We start from the raw sequence: 16,662 nt of genomic DNA on the forward strand, positions 1-16,662 counted from the left end.
AAGCTGCCCTTAAAACATCAACACCAGATTGTCAGCAGTAGAGCCACTTAGGAGCCAATGCTGGTGCTGAGCCCAGCTAGGGTACATCACCTCACCAAGCTGTCCTGCTTCTCTGCTCTTTGAAGTAAAGCTGCTGCAAGCAGCATGGTCACCCCGTTCTGGCCATGATAATGGGGCCACTAGCAAGGGAGCACAGCCTCTTTGAGCATCTATGCGAGCTTCTTAGCCCTGTGACTCTGAAAGAAAAATGGGGCCACCCCGTCACTATGGGCCACACTGTTTGCTTCCCATGGTTTCTGAACTGCATTCTGTGGAGCAAAGACTCCTGCAATCACACAGAAAGGGGACAGCATTTTTTTTTTCCATTGGTTTGACAGCAAATGCCAGAGAATGGATCAAGACTTAAAAAATAATCACTCATATTTGTGTGTTATGCATATATCTATAGTTACCCTCTTATTCCCCATTGTAGCCTGTGATGTATGTGTACTCTCTGACCTCGCACTATAAAACACATGCACTATTCAAATATATTTCCTCATGCCTTACTACAGAAACTGCCAATTTTAATTTTTCTAGAAGCTGTTATGGTACAAAGAGACACAAAGCTCTGTCAAGTAATTTACTCCACACAACGTGATATTGCAAGTAACAGTGGAGGAAAAACACACAGATGATATTTTAAGAGCAAGACCTTTGTAGAGAATCAGTGGACAGCACTGAATATTGATACCTCTGACTTGCAATGTTTGTGTATTTTAATAACACTCAAAGCACCCGTTCTCCTTCTGTGCTTACAGAAATCAGGGAAGTGCCACATGAGCTGATGGGAAGAAAGCTGTGTGCACGGGGAGGACCAGCACCAATGCCCTGCCAAGCTGCAGAGAAGCAGGGAGCACTTGGCATTGGCAGACCCCCATCGTGCTGAGACCCCAGCGTGTACTGGCTGTAGGTTATACTGAGCGAGCTGTGATTTCATCTTGAAAATCTAATGCTTTAAACTATTCACACAGCATTTTTTCCAAGATCTATAGCTAAAACTCCAAGGATACAATATGTAGCCGTGAGAAACGCATCTAGCCATACTATCTTTTCTATGGTACATATTAAATCCTTCTTAATTAGAAATAAGAGGAGTCAATTGTTTTGGCAGCTGAGTGACACATACAAAATACCTGGAGAATAAAAAAGTATTCCGGATCCTACTGAAAATACTGGGGGCAAAGTAAAAGCAGAGTAACCCAGATGAAAACTAAAACCTGAGAAAAAAAATCACAATGTTTTTCTCAAATTTTTGGTTAGTGAGAACCTAACCTACCTGTCTTTTTATCCTTTAAATAAGATACATGAAACAAAGATTTCCTTCTTTAGAAAGTAAAGTAATATGTGGACTTGCTCTTTCGAGATAGCTCAGAAATCTGTGTTTTATGGAGTTGCAAATAAATTTGCTTATGAAGCAGCAGATAGGGCACATTCAGCAAGCATGTTATTAGTTAGCTTCTGCATAAGAGACAGTTTCTCCGGCTAAACAATATTAAATGTTTCAGTAAATCATTGCATCGTTAAGGACCTAAAGGGCAAAGATGTGTCAAATTGAGTATGCTGCTTTGTCTCAACTTTTCCTACATCCAAGGTTACAGCAGGACAGTTCAGTGGCATGTTCCCAAACATTGAGCCACTGCCAACATTTTCTTAATGGGATTAAATTGTGCCTTGTTACTGTACAAAGACACATTTTAAGTACATTTGGCCATTTATTTGATGTATGATTCTCTTTGGCTGAATTATTAGCCTGGAATTGTGAATGGTAAAGTCTGTATTTCATTACATTCTGTAATTCTCCTAAAATTTATCTAATTAATGATAGAGATATTAATGGAATGGAGAAGTAAGATGGGTCATTTAGCAGTTTTCCCCTCCTGTTAGTATCTCTATCAATAATTGAATAAATTCTAGGAGAAGTACAGCATTGGGATGTACGTAAAATTAAAAGAAATATTGAACTGGTAAACAGTTGTCAGGAGGGACTATCCTGAGATGGCACCGTGCCTTGCAGAACCAGAAGAAGGGGAATACACATGGTAGCAATACTAACCACAGCTAAAGCAAGGCACAGGCTGGTCAGGGACAGGGCTTGGAGGCTGGGGTGACGGGCATGGGTCTTCCGTCAAACTGGACCTCTGGTACCTTTCTGCCACAGGCAGTGGAGCAGCAGAGATCATCCCTTCAAACAAAGTAATCCTTGGGCCGTGGTACAGGTGACAGCCACAGTCACAGCAGATTAAACATGCTGAAAATATTTCTGGTTGCTGCAAATTCTAAATTAAGTTGTAACTAAAAGACAGTTTTCCCTCCCTTGAAGCTGGCCAAACAAACTTCTGCAGTATGCCCAGCTATATCAGGCTTCTTTCCTCCCAGCTCAGCTCTCTCCCAGGAAAGCAGCAGCACAGTCTCCCAGGCAGCACAGCACAGCCTGGCTTGTCCTGCACTGGACCCCCACAGCAGGCACTTCCATCAGGCTAAGCAAATCATGCAAGAACTGCCTGTTGCAGAGGTGGGGAGGAAATCAGAATTTAGATGCAATTAGATGTGTTATATGTAGGTGTCAACTCCAGGCAGGTGACACTCATGCAGGACTCCAGCCAGCAGCGCTGGAGACCTCTGCATTCCCACAAGTGGGTGGCTTGCAAGATAGCAGCAGCATGCTAGAGCATTACAATAGCCACAATTGGTATTAATCCAGACCAAGCTCTTACTGCAGAGTTGTTAACCATCATAAAATCTATTCTACAATAATTTTTGAGAACTCCACACTCACTATGAGCATATCATGACCAGGACTCTACACTGCTTGGTTCCTGCAATTGTCCAGCAGTTGATGTCCTTCGCTCCCTAAAACGTTGATTTATTAAGGACTTGATTCCGATCTTATTTCACAGGTATATAACTCCACTGCTATGACGTTATCCTGAGTGACTTTAAAATAGAATGCATAAATGTTGAAAAATTAGAAAGATTGCCAAATGATGCATGGGCAGAACATCCATGTATTTCATTCTGATGCTGAAGACCATAAGCCTGATTCTCCCCTCTTGAAGACTGGTAGAAACCAGAGTGCACATATATTGCATTTAGGAGGATAAATACAAGCGTTTAATTAAGACAATTATTTATATCACAGATCAATTGTCTGTCTTTTGTTTTATTCTAAAAACCTTTCAATTTCTGTGTATAATCATCAAGAGTGAGTATTGGTGACTAACTGCTTTATAATGAAGCAGGGTTGCCCAAGTCCTTTCTACAAAGGATCCAAGTCAGCACTACCAAGGTCTGCACTGCTAACAAGGACTGTATCACTTCCAGTGCAAAAGCCACCATTGGTAGAATTAAAACAAATTTATGGCAAAAATTAAAACATTTATATTTTAACATCTCCAGACTTTATTAGGTGTTCTTTATACAGTCATCTGGTATGTTTAAAGAGTGAGCAATCATATAAAAGGAAATATGGTCATAACTGATTGAAGTAATAAAACCCTGGAACTAAATAACATCTCATAACTCATTACACAACATATATTAGATTTCATTACATCAGCATATGACTTAGTAGTAAATTCTCCTGTTGGTCATAAACCTCTAAAGTGTTGTCATCCTGAAAAATGAAATTAAAAAAGGGAAGAAGACAATGCCTGGACGCTCTGGTGGTGCTTGTACTGTTACAGCACAGCCCCACCTTGAGTCAGGGTGAGCTGGCTTTGATGGGTGACGCTGGAGATCGGTGATGTGTTTCTCCCCTCCGTTGCCACTGTGTCCAGGAAAAAACCACCCCTCCACGTGGGCATTGGCACTGCCAGGGGTTCATTTTTGTGCAGCCAACCTGCTGCTGAGTTTGTCACCCTCGTGTACTGCTGAAGCCACATCCATTTCCATCACTGGTCAGCTCCTGCAAGAGTGATAGGTGAGCGTACCCCTCCTGTGTACACCCCATTCTGCTGGGGGTCAGCAACCCCCCTGAGCAGGTGCTGGTAAGGCAGCAACATGCCAGTAACAGATGCCAGAGCCATGGGTTTCCTCTGCTGTGGCACCGGGCAGTGTGAGCTGCTGGGGTTGTTTGTCACTCACCACCTCAGGCAGGGCACATGGGGGGTTGCTGCCCACCTATCCTCTTCATCTTCTGCCAGAGGCCACATTTTCACTTGCCATTGTTCACAGCCTGACCTACTGCTGTGAGCCAGCAAATGCAAGCTGGTAGCTCTGTCACGTGCCCTGGGCTGCGGGGAGCTGGCTGGACACCCCAGCTACTCACCACATAGGAGGCGGGCAAACAGCCCAGAGGGATGGCATGGCTGGAGCCCAGTAGGCCTATGAGCTGGGGCTGTCAGAAGGGACCTCGGAGAGGCAGCTCACCAACTCATGTTACTCCATGGAAACACCAGCATGGGGGATTTCCAAGATCCCCTCTCTTTCTGAGGTGAAGCTTCTCCCAGCACTTGGGTTGCTGAGTCCCAAAGGCTATTCAGGATGCTAGTGTCTTCTAGCATCCTTCAAAGGGCTGAGCAGAGGTTCATTGATGACCTGAGCATGCCCCTCGAGGCCAATACCCTGATTGTGGGTGCAAGGATAGTAGCAGCCACCCTAGGGGAGGAGAGGAGTCAGGGCTCATTCCTGGCATAAGCTCACCAGCCCACAGCTTCTCTATGCTACAAACAGCAAATGCTTCACAGAAACCGCACAAAAATGAACCTTTGAGCTGGAGACAGGCTCTGGTAAGTGTCTGAGCCACCCAGCTACAGCATCAGGGACCTGCTCCCCATCTTCTTGCAGCTCCCAAAGTCTTGAACTCCTGTTGTGCTGCAGCACAGCACAACACCTCATCTGGAGTTCCCTCCTCCAGCTGCACAGGCCCAGTCCAAGTGGGGGACCAGCCTTTGGGCTGGGAAAGTTGTTTTCCCCTAGGGCCAGCAAGGTGGCAGTTCTTCCCTGTTTCCCCTTCCCCACTGAATGTCATCTGCTGCCTCAGGATCAGATGGGCTTCTGCTAGTGAGGTGAGGGGCAGGTCCCTCACCCCAGGCTGGGAGATGCTGCCAAAATTATTTCTGAGCAAATTTGCTAGGATCATCCCACAGCAAACTCCTTGCTGAAAGGCTCATCTCCTCTATGCAGTGTGCCATAGCTCAGGCATAAGTTAGGCTCTGAGGCATGTCCATGACACCAGTCTGGCAAAGCCCAGTATAAGCAGAGGCTGTTGCAGCTCTGGGTGTCAGCTATGAACAGTGAATGTTCTACTCTTCCCGAAAAAGGTCTTATGTTTTTTCCTCTGAGAACCAACGTCCCCTCCTCCATTTGACAGTTTATAATTACCCAGAGCAACTGATCGGCAACTGTAGCATTTGCAACATCTGGGAGATCTTAAGGCATATCCCAGTCCAAGCTGCACTGATGTAATTGTTTTGCTGGGTGAAGGACGATAACTCTCCCTGCGTGTGTTTATACTCCTTCAAAATAATCCAATGGTTTTTTTGAGGCTCACTTATGTCAACACGTGCTTTATTGTGTCTTATGTGTTTTTAAAGTGCTGGGTGGAAGCAGCTGGAGGAGAAGTCCCCTTTCAAAGCATACCTCCACATGTTCTTTTTGAAGTAGCTCGTTGAATAAGGCTTTAATGGCTGTTTTGGAGGTGTCCAGACACACCACTAGGTTCAATATACTTATGAAAAACCAAAGAGAAAGAGATCCCCCAGAGTTTCAGAGGCGGAAGGGCTACACCTCTTCTTTCCATAAGAAAACGTAAGAGCCTGTGACCAGATAAGAACAAAGCTGTGCAAAGTCAGGCACTCTGCTACCCAAGCTCTGTACCAAGAACCAGCTCTGGGGAACAGCTGCCAACCTAAAAGTTGACAGTTGGCCCAGCAAAAGATGCTGCTTCCAGCAGAAGTTGCCCTGAAGATCTGGGCAACAGAAGGGGTGATACTGATGCTCTTTGAGGTAAGCCAGGTGAACATGAGCTACCTCGTGCAAACATTAAACTACAAATCTAAATGTCTAATCTGTCATAATCACAACACCAGTCTTATAATAGGAATAGCAGCCTCTCTGTAAGACAGATGTAAAACATGTACTTTGAAAGGAAATATGCTCTGTTACTTTTCCCCTGGAATTTCTTTTATTCTGGTTTGTTGGTTTTGGTGGTTTGAGGTTTTTTGTGTGGTTTTTTTTTTTGTTTCGTTTGTTTTAGTTTGGTTTTTTTTTAATAGAAAAATTAAGCATATCTATTTGCTGCCAGTGACGACCTAGGTCTTGACTTTGCCCCGCTACAGCCTAAGCGCTCCTAGGCAGGGATGACTACCTCCATCAAGCTCTGAAATGCTGATCTCACCCCTCCTCTGGTACCTTGGCTTTTGCAATGCACAGAGCAGAGCTGAGTCATTCCTCACCTGCCAGCAGAAGGCATTTTGCTTTTTATCAGAGCTACCTCCACACTGCTGTGACAGTCTGGTGAGCTCCAGCAGGCAGCCTGGGCACAGAGCATTGCTGGGGGCCTGCCTGCACACTGATGGAGTTTTCTTCCATCTTCTTCAAGATGAGAAACTGCAGCTGAGAAACATGGAGGATTTGGAGAATTTTTAGTTAATTGAAGTAAACCAAACATATCAAGCTGCTTTTATGACTATTTCATAACAGAATCTTTTTAAACTAATACTCCACTGGGGAACACAACTTGCAGACAGAAAACCCTCTGAAGTGCCTTGAAGAGATCTGAGCTTTGGACTCTGAACTTTGCTGCCTATAAACAATCACTTCAATCTGCTTGGCCGCAGTGGGAGTATGAGGCTTCATAAAAGGGCTTAGGTGTTGTAATACTAAGTGCAGCAGTGCTTAACTCCATGTCTCGCTATCCAGCCTCCCCATGCAATCCAGAAGATTTAGACACAAAGAACCAGATCTGTGCAGGCCAGTGGGGAACCGCTTTAGGAATGGCTGAGGAGAGCACAAGCCCAGCTGTGCTGAGGTACCTCTTTCTGATCGGGTTTCAAAGTCCAGATCCTTTCCCAGCACAGGAACCAAAGCAGCAAGCTCTCATAAAAAAAAGCAACAGCAATTCCACCACTTGCTTAGGGTTTGGAAGGGAAAGATCCAGTGCTCATTTTTTGCTGCAGAGATGCAAGCATCCAAAACTCAGACCTACCCTACAGCTGTTGGGGCTTATTCTTGAAGCTGCTCTAGTTTTCACAAAAGGAAACAGATGAGGTTGGGCCACAGGAGATGGGCACTTAGGCCATGTCCAGACATCATGGAGGTAGGACAAGAACAGCTTGGGTTCCACTCATGTTAAGGTTCAATGGATGATCCTTATTTTTTAGCGAAAACTTAAGCCTCAATGAGTGCCATGAACTTGGCAAAGTTAGGATACATAGGTGTCTCCCTCTGCAGTGGCCTGCAATCACCCTGGCCTTTGCCAAACCACCACATACCTCACTCCTCAGTATCATACTCAGTGATTCCATTTCCCAAAATGCATTCAACTGTGTTTGTGCATAAACGCATCAACTTCATCTCATCCTCACCATGCACCCTCAAAGCAGGCAAAGGGGATTGAGGTCTACTTATTTTCCTTATACTTCTTTCAGATCCCTGCACCTGGTTTCCTAATCCTGGGTCTGTCTCAACCCCTCACCCACTCTGCATTCCTCACTCAAGCCCTTGGCATATCTCCTTGATCTGGGTGCCAGGCTTCAGATACTACAGGAGAGAGCAGGGCAGAAGCTCATGGGCAGTAATTGCCCAAGCAGGCAAATGCCTCTAGGCAGGTGGAGTCAGGCATTGCCCTTATTTTGAAGCAGCTGGTAAATGAGCCCAGAAAGCAGCCATAGCCAACCAACCAATAGTGTCTCCTGGTACAGTTCATTAGACCTTTCATGCAGAACAGCTGGCCAAAGGGACTAAATAGCCCCACTTGCACTCCAGAAAATATATGTCAGAGATCTAAAGCATTTTCAGAGAAGGGGACTGTGAATCCATACCTTTTGTGAAGAAAAAGGAACTGAGCCCACAGGCTGCCAGCATAATATAGCTTTAAATCACCAGTGAGCAGAAGGCACTGAGGGCTCCTTCTCCAGACGCACCATGAGAACACTCACCTTGCCAGGAAGGCAGAGGTGCAGATGCTTTCTGGCATTCTGGGGCATCAGACCACCGCGTCATCTAGTCCCAGCACCACCAGCACTGAGATTCTGGGTGAGCCAGGAACTACCTGACACTGAAGGAAGCTTACAGCTCTGCATGGCCTGCAGGAGAGTTTGAGGAAAGAGAGTTTTGGGATCAGGCCCAGTTCAAGGGTACTTACATGCTAACATAGATTTTTTACAATGGAGTTGGTTGCCTACAGATTTTTCAAGATGTTAGCCCTTTGGGCCCTAGACCAGCTAAATGATGCTTTGAGAAGTGAAGAAGTCACCCTGGTCTCACGCTGGAGCAGCAGTGGCTCAGGTTGCCTCTGCCTGTTCTGCTCCACAGGGTCAGCCCTTACCCCGGCCACAGTTTTAGTCTGTGGAAACTGACTGCAAAGGCACAGCAGCACTGTAGGGAAACCCTGAAGATCATCTTGACCTTTGCTATCTAGAGAGAAAATGCTTCAAGTCGGAATGTGTTTACCATATTAATGCTAAAACAGTTCCATTATAATGACAAGCATGATGTTTCATCAAAATTCTTATGAGATTTATATGTGCTGTAGCTCTCCTTCAGATGGAAGTTGGATGTAAAACAAGCATATGTTTCTTGTTACAGTGCTGAAAAAAATCCATTGTTTCTGGGTTGACCGATTCAAAATTTAAAGAAATCAGTCTGACATAACAAACATGATCTTTAGCAATCAAAATGTATTTTTATATTTCACTATGTATTTAATAAAAAAAACTTCCAAGTGAAGCACAGGTTTGCTTAAAAGTGATGAAAAATAATTCAAGATAAAACTGTCATCAAACTGCAGGATTAGCAGTGTCAGCTCAGACTCTTACACACATAATTTCGATGTAGTGAACTCAAACTACGAAAAGATCTCAGTAATTTATGGAATCTCTGTAAAATTCATATAAAAAAAACTACATTAACCAAGATGAAGGTTTCAAAATCAGGAAATTAGGAACTGCAAGATTCACTATTGCCTTGTGCATTATGATATGACCTTAAGTTGCAGGCTCGCATTTTTCTCAGTAGGCACTCCTCTCATTCAGGAATTCTTTTCAATCCTCTTCAGTGCACAGCTCAACTTTGCTTCCCGAAAGCACTTGGTACAGAGGTCACAAATGTATCAGCTTCTTTGTAAGTATTTCTGCACTTACCATCAGAGGAATAAGGATTGTGAGAATCCCTGTGAAATTTGCTCCTTGTACCACCACTGAGTGTATGGCCGAATATCAACACTTTCACCTAATATTTTCAGAACAGATCTACTGAACCTAGATATAGATGTGATTACTCTGCACTTCTGCAGACGTAGCCCCAAGCACCCACATATTAAGCATTTAGCAAAATTCTTAGTGGGCTTCTGTGAGCCAAGTGACTTTCTCAGTGTTATAGAAGAACCTGGTGACAGCAGCAGAAAGAAAATCCAGTTCTCCAAACCAAAGAATGGTCTTTCCTTCCGCATCAGACTTTTCTTTTTACACCTCTGGCAATTTGACCCCCTTTACTGTTATCAAGCTTTTCCTTAAAATGAGGCAACTTTGCAGATAGTGAGCTAATGGCTGCACAGTCTGTGGTCATTGACTGAGGAGCACATAGCCTGCACAAGGAATATGGCAGGATCCCACAGAGAGCTGTACAGGTGGGAAGGAATCATTACAATTAATGGCAGAGCTGAAAACCCATTTTTACAAGTCCATTCCTTCCCATCCCAGATATTTTTAACGATAAATGCAAGTATTCAAAGATGGGAATCATGCTGACCCTTGTCACCAGTAGGATTCAGATCTTACATACAAGAAAACTCCAGTTTCTTCTAGCTACAGATTAATGCTTGTTTGCTCAGTGTACGCCAAGGGGAACACCAGAGGGTGAAATATGAAATGTCTTCCAAGTTATTCATGCATTAGCCAGCAGTACAAGCATACAAATCTCACATCACATATTTTAGAAAAGAGTTTACAGTCTCTAACACAAAACTGCTACAGCTCCTGGTTCCCAGGCAACAAATATCACACTTGCACCCACTTCCTTCCTCACCATTTTTAGATAATCCTAAACGTTTCAAAGAATATACCTCCATCTCTGCTAAAAAAAAAAAAGACAAATAATATTTCCTTCAAACACCCTTCTAAAATACAATAGTATTCAGTGAAATTTTTCAAAATACTTCAACAGGAGATTTCTGCACATTATAGAAATTTAAAGTTAAAAGTTATCACTCCAAGTCAGAAGCATCTGGAAACATATCTAAATGAAAGCTGCTAAACAGCCTCAGTGAACAGGCAACCTCTTAACCTGGCTTCATTTTCCCTCCTCCCCTTGAGCTGCCATAAAAATGTAGAAAGATTCTTTTATTAACTTCTACTACTCATCTCTGGCTCTTAAGATGTTACATTTGAGTGTAAGGGCATCAGTGATTTCGGATGCTTTAGGCCAATTGGAGCATGGTTGCTTTGCACTTCACTCAAAGCCTATTTTTAAGTGCTTGATGCCAACAAAGTCCTTTTCTCTAAACCAAGTAATTTTTGAGAGATTTTTTCCTCAATCCAAACTTACAGTCAAATAAGCAGTGACTGTCTTTCCACAAAATTCTAACTTTTGTAGAAATTTGACCAGCTATGCCTTTCAATTATCTAACGGAAGTAGCTCTTTAGACTTCTAATATTATTCTAACAGATAATGAAATAGTTCTAATTCCATTAGAAAAGTAGATTCTAATAATTCCATAAAGAGAAGTGAAACTTCACGTCCTATTTGTCTCCTGGGAGAAGAACAGAAAGTTCTCAAAAATACATCAAATTATATATGATTCAATCACTAGATTTTACTGTAGGAGATGTAAGGGACTTTAGCAAGCAGACAAAGGTTAATAACAGGGTAATGAGCAAAGCTAAAAGACAGCTTCCATTCTAGCTTCTAATCCAGTATCATATTTCACTGATCATATCAATTGAAAACTGCAGGTGTGTTTTCCTCTTTTTTTTTTTTCTAAACTACTCTAGCTTTTTGGTAAATGGAGCGTTGCATTTGGCAGACAAGCACGTGTAACAAAATGAAAAAGACAAAAACCTTGAGACTATCACAGAAGTTGTGTACTTCATACAGGCACATCTAATACCAATATCTGTCTCAAATTAACACTACCATTAAACTATGGAAGACTAAAGGTCTTCAGCCAGTAAGAGCCAGTACTTTCTGGACACCAAACACTGTAAACTACAGCATGCTTTAGGTAATGAAAAAAATACATTAAAATTAAATATGTTCTTGAAAGTTAAATATGTTCTTGAAAGCACATCAGAATACCACTTTTACCCTTTTAAAGAACAAAAATTCTAAAGAAGCTGAAGTGAGACAGTCATTACAGCTTATATGAAAATAGTCTTTTAAGGATTAACAATGTATATGATACAAAAAGCTAGTGAAATATTTCCTATTTTATGACTAAGGAATCATCTATATTTTCCATTTTTTTTAATATGTAAGTGCTCAGATGCACAGATATTACACTCTGCTGTCTTACAGTACCATTGTAACATCAAACACTGGTCCAGTATTGTTATCTACAGAGAGAAGTGACAAATGAAATACAAACTCCTTTTTAATTTAACAAAGCAACTAGCACCAACAGCCTTCAATGTTTCTTACCTAATCCTACAACTGCAGAAAACAGCTGTACTATGAAAAGAGTAAGAATCAAAAAGCTGGACTGAAGACTGCATACCACTAAACTAATATGTAATGTATATGTTCATAGGAAAGATCTGAACATTAGCTTGTTAACATTCAAAAAGAACTCATCCAAGATTTTTTACTTCGACATGTTTATTTTGGTTGGATGAACAGACTCAATGAACAAGCTGAAATAGTATTCTTCAGCCACACAATTGCCTCTCTGTGGACTTTTATAACTAAATGTTTAAAAATATCAGAAATACGTGGATATTTTCATGAAGTAGTTCAATAGTTACTTCTTATTCCATGCTTCCCTTTCACGTCTCTCACGGATTACTTCTTTTAGGTATGGTTCAAGATAATGGTTATCCTAAAAAAGAACAGAATATATTTAAATTTATAGTGAGGTCCAGAAACCTCTCAAGTCATTCCTACAGACTACTTGTCTCTCATTCCTCCTCAGATTTGACTAAACACCAACCTAACAAGGGAAAAAAAAATAAAAAAATCAATCCTTACTCAGTCTGAAAAGGTAAACTTTCTATCTGCCAAGTCTGCATTGAGAAGTTTTCTACTACAGCAACCACTAATGCCTAATTCCTCACCAACATTAACAAGCAAAGGGATGCTTCCAGCTACAGCTTTAGAAGCAATGTTCTTTTGGCAGATACCCAAATGTACAAGATCCATTTTAATTAGTTTAAAGTCCAACTATAATGCTCTGGAGAATCTTTTTTTGAGCTTAACTTCTAAAACTTGTGATTTGGTGGAAACTTGTAAACTTGAATTTGGTGGAACACCTTGACCATGTTTAACACTTACAAACCAAACTGCTGCTTTAGGAAATATGTAACTGGTTATCTGACGCAGCAGTTACCCAGATATACCAGCAAGACCACAAGAAAAATCCTCTGCTTACACAGAGACACATTAATACCCTTATACTACCCTATAGTCAAGAGTTTAGCAATAAGATTCTTTACTGCCTGGTAATCTGGAGAAATCTGAGGTGAACAGTAATGCAAAGTCTGTGAATCAATTCACTTCTAAAAATAAAAATTAGTTAGATCTGAAAAGAAAGTGTAGTTTGCTTTTCAAATTACAAGATGATGCTTATGTTAGTGCAAGATTTCCCTTTAACTTATTCTTCCTTGGCACCTTCATGAATAAAACCTTTGGCTCGAGATTTTCTGTAAGATTAAGATATTAATCAGAAAAGCAAGAGACCTTTTGTAAGAATTTCCAAGCTATTTACAGAGTATTTCTTTATCTAATAGCTTAGAAGAAATATTTTGTCTGAACACAATGTGCTGTGATTCTGAGCTGCAGCTTGAGCTTATGTCATTGTGAGAAAAATTTGGTAATTTCTACCAAAAACCAGAGATTTCTAAACAGCCATCAAAAGCTGTGTTTTCCAGAGGTGTTCTGTGAGACACTGACTCATGTACTCATTATAAAGAACATGTAAGCATGTGTCTCTTCAGCAAATGACAATCCCAAAGACCAGTCACAGCACTGCCATCTAAGACCTCCACCCTGAAAACGCTCTGTACACGCACCTCCTCATACTTCACCCACTGGTCTTTCGGAAGGATCTGATGTTTCAAGCTCAAGTCCAATGCTCGCTTTATGCGGAATATTCGTTCATTGTAAAGATGTTCTGGAAGTCTCTTCAGTGCTTCTTTTACATCATCGTCTTCATACAGTGTATCATCTCGCATTAATCCTGTACCAAGAAGTATCACTGAATAAATATTCCTAAACAAGATTTAGAATTGACACAAGTGTTTCTAAGTACCATGGGCAAAACACTTCCAAATGCAAAATCACGAAGAAAAACCAATCCAGGAGAACCATTAATTGCTCACAGAGAACATGCAATTCTAAACACTGGCTTTCACATACTCTACCTACTGTTTTTTTACTCCTTTTCTTTAAGAGAAATAAGGAAAATAAGTATTTAATTCAATGTGTTTAATAAGAAAATATCCATACAGAACAGTAACTTTTCTGGATCTGAGGGGTGGACTTATGCTCATCTATTTTTATATCTATATTTAAGATGACTGTCTAGGCAAAGGGTTTAAGAGCTCTGAATCCATTAGAGTTAGTCAACCACAGATGTGACTCCTTCAGTACTGAAGAATTATGCTCTAAACTCCCCTATCCATAATGACCAGATCTCCACTGATTATATTAAGCCACGGAAACCTGAAGCTCTATGTTTGTGCATGAGTTGCAAATCAGAAGTTAAATCAGGGAGAAGCACCCTGTCTTCTCAAAGCCAAGAACACTCTCACACCATTTGTGGAACAAAGAGTTCTTGAAATTCAACCAACCCTGTTTAAAAGGTTCAGTATTAGCAAAATAGAAAAAAATATTATTTCTGTAGCATTCCAAGACTGATGCAGATTACAAGAGTATACCTACTGACTTGTGGTCAAAGGTTTTGGTCTCACAATAAAACAAATCTCTTTTTAGTCATATATTCTTGAATTCAATTTTATAACCTATTTCAAAGGCACAGGGAGCACTGCTGCTACTTTAATTACGACATTAAATTTGGTCTTTCTCAGTTTTTAGTCACATTTCCAGAAAAGCAGCAGAAGTAAGAATTTCAGCAGGCAGACGTAAAAAGAGGCGCTAAACACTTCATCTCTGGAGGAAAGGTCTAAGTTTATTCCTCTACAGTTGTCTTGCAATTATTTTCTCTAGCTTCCCCAGGACAGGTATATTAAATTCCTTTAAAAGATTTGCACTTATTGTGGTCAGCAGCAAATTACAAGCACTGAATATTCAGGTTCTTATTCAAGAACAGTTCTGCCATCTAAATGGTTGAAACAAATTTGGTAACAACTCTGAACAAAGTGAAGACAATACCATCAAGACAATCTTCTCTACTTAAGGAAACACTGTTTTGACACCTATTCCAGCACTGTTCAGGCCAGGGTGACACCAACTGAAGTTATGGTGACACAAAGGGCAGAACTAACTAAAACCTCTTCTGCACTTTGGATACTTTGCAGAAGTATTGTGGACGGACTGACTGCTATCAGTGGGAACCTCTCCAGCTTCAAGAGCAGTCTTCGAGTTAGAAGATACTGGCCGGTGAAAGTGACTTGGTGAGGAGAGGTAAATAATCAAGCTTTCAGGACTGCTCCGTGAAAATTTTTTCAACTGCTCCAGCTTGACCTTAGCTGTTATAAGTTAATTCACTGAAAACATGAGCAAACACAGAAATAACAGAAAAGTCACTGATTCATTACTAGATAGAAATCACGATGAGTGAAGCTACTGCCAACCTTTTTCCTCCACAAAAGTAGTAGCTAATTTTGATCAAAAAGACTTTAGCTAAACTGCATGTACATATGCCAATTATGAACCATAGCTAAATTCAATCCAACACTTACCAAGCTTGTTGAACCCAGCTGCATTATAGTACCACTTGCGAATGCTGTCTATCAGGCGACCACCTCCTGCGACTGAACGTGACCATCATCAGTTGCAGAGCAAGACAAAAATGAACATTACACATCCCTATGACAGTACACAAAAATTCGCTGGCCTCCTTCATATGCAGTAATATAACACTGCATCAAGTTTGAATCTGAACATATACAACTTGGCCTCTCTTACTTCTCAACATCCCTTAACTGACACTGACCAGGTAGGACTCTCATTATGTACTGCAGTTCGACCTGTTTCACGAAATTTCAATATGAGACTGCTTTAAGAGTTTAACAAGGAATTGGTCCACTGTTCCAAAACAGCACCAGCACTTCTACGCTCCATAACTCTTACATAAGCCAAAATGGTAGCGTTCTACAGAAAGCAAAACCGTCATGCTTTTCAAATAATTTATCAAAGTTCCACAACAGTGGGTTAATGTGATTTCAAGGTCAGTATATTAATATGTTAACCTTTTGCTCTCCTCTCCAGTTACTTGACTGCTATTCCACAGCTTCCTTTATCAAGAAACTGCCTAAGTGAACCAGAAAGTCAACACTGAAAAGTACCCCCCAACAGAAAGATCAAAAAACAGTTTAAAAAAAAAACCATAAAAATACAAAGACACCACATACAGCACATTCATCTTTCATTAAATGTGATTCTGGATGGAAAAGGTGCATTAAAACATAATTAAGTACGATGGTACAAATACCATTGAAATAACGCAATAAGGGGTACAGCACAATATGGGCAATGCAGCCCGGGCAAGCTGTCTTATGTGACTTTTAAGACGTTTGCCTTACCAAGTCACCCCAAAAAAACAGTGCTACGTGTGATACCAGTGCGTCATTAGCGCACTATCCCATTCGGTTATTTACTGACTCCTGCGTGCTTTAGGGCCTGAGAAGGAATAATCTTCCACCAGCCATGCGTGCAGTCGGTACCCGCGCAGGACAGCGACACCCGAGGCTCCTCCGGAGCTGCCCAAAGGCTCCTCCAATGCTCCCGAGCACCCAGAAAATCCAGGTATCGGAGCCAGGCTCCCTCCACCACCACGGGAGGGACGACAAGGAGACCCGCCCGCCAAGGCTGTGCCGCAGCACTCGCTACTCCCGTCAAGGGCACACGGTGCACACCGGCTCCCCGGTTCTCCCTGTCCCCGTCGCGGGCCGCCTCGCTCCCCGGCGTTATGCGGGTTGAGCGCAGCGCCGCAGGTGGACCGGCCCCGGCCCCGGCCCCGTTGCCCCCCGCCTCCTCACCAGACGCCCTCGCCGCCATCTTGACCTCTGCGCCGCGCAGCCTCCTGGGTAACCCGCAGGGGCGGGCGCGGGCTCGCCAATGCCGCCC

The 16,662-nt window shown here is 42.1% G+C and overlaps 1 protein-coding gene across 1 annotated transcript; it reads right to left on the reverse strand.

Moving 5' to 3' along the window:
• Nucleotides 1-11,649: 11,649 nt before the first annotated feature.
• On the reverse strand, nt 11,650-16,614 carry LOC113990229 (cytochrome b-c1 complex subunit 7). The gene is made up of 4 exons (XM_027725455.2): nt 16,575-16,614; nt 15,276-15,347; nt 13,425-13,591; nt 11,650-12,235 (listed from the first exon to the last, which is right to left on the reverse strand). The coding sequence occupies exons 1-4, from the start codon at nt 16,591-16,593 to the stop codon at nt 12,158-12,160; spliced, it is 336 nt and encodes a 111-aa protein (XP_027581256.1). The 5' UTR covers nt 16,594-16,614; the 3' UTR covers nt 11,650-12,157.
• Between the last annotated feature and the right edge of the window lie 48 nt (nt 16,615-16,662).

Source organism: Pipra filicauda, unplaced genomic scaffold (genome assembly GCF_003945595.2).
Source record: "Pipra filicauda isolate LSUMZ 115617 unplaced genomic scaffold, ASM394559v2 scaffold157_size4220110_pilon, whole genome shotgun sequence".
Classification (NCBI taxonomy): domain Eukaryota; kingdom Metazoa; phylum Chordata; class Aves; order Passeriformes; family Pipridae; genus Pipra; species Pipra filicauda.

Excerpts from the sequence above, each read along its gene's own strand:
- LOC113990229 (XM_027725455.2), bottom strand. Across the intron at positions 13,592-15,275 it reads AGCTGGGTTCAACAAGCTTG|GATTAATGCGAGATGATACA; the intron begins GTAAGTGTTGGA and ends TTCTTGGTACAG. Across the intron at positions 12,236-13,424 it reads AGTGGGTGAAGTATGAGGAG|GATAACCATTATCTTGAACC; the intron begins GTGCGTGTACAG and ends GTTCTTTTTTAG.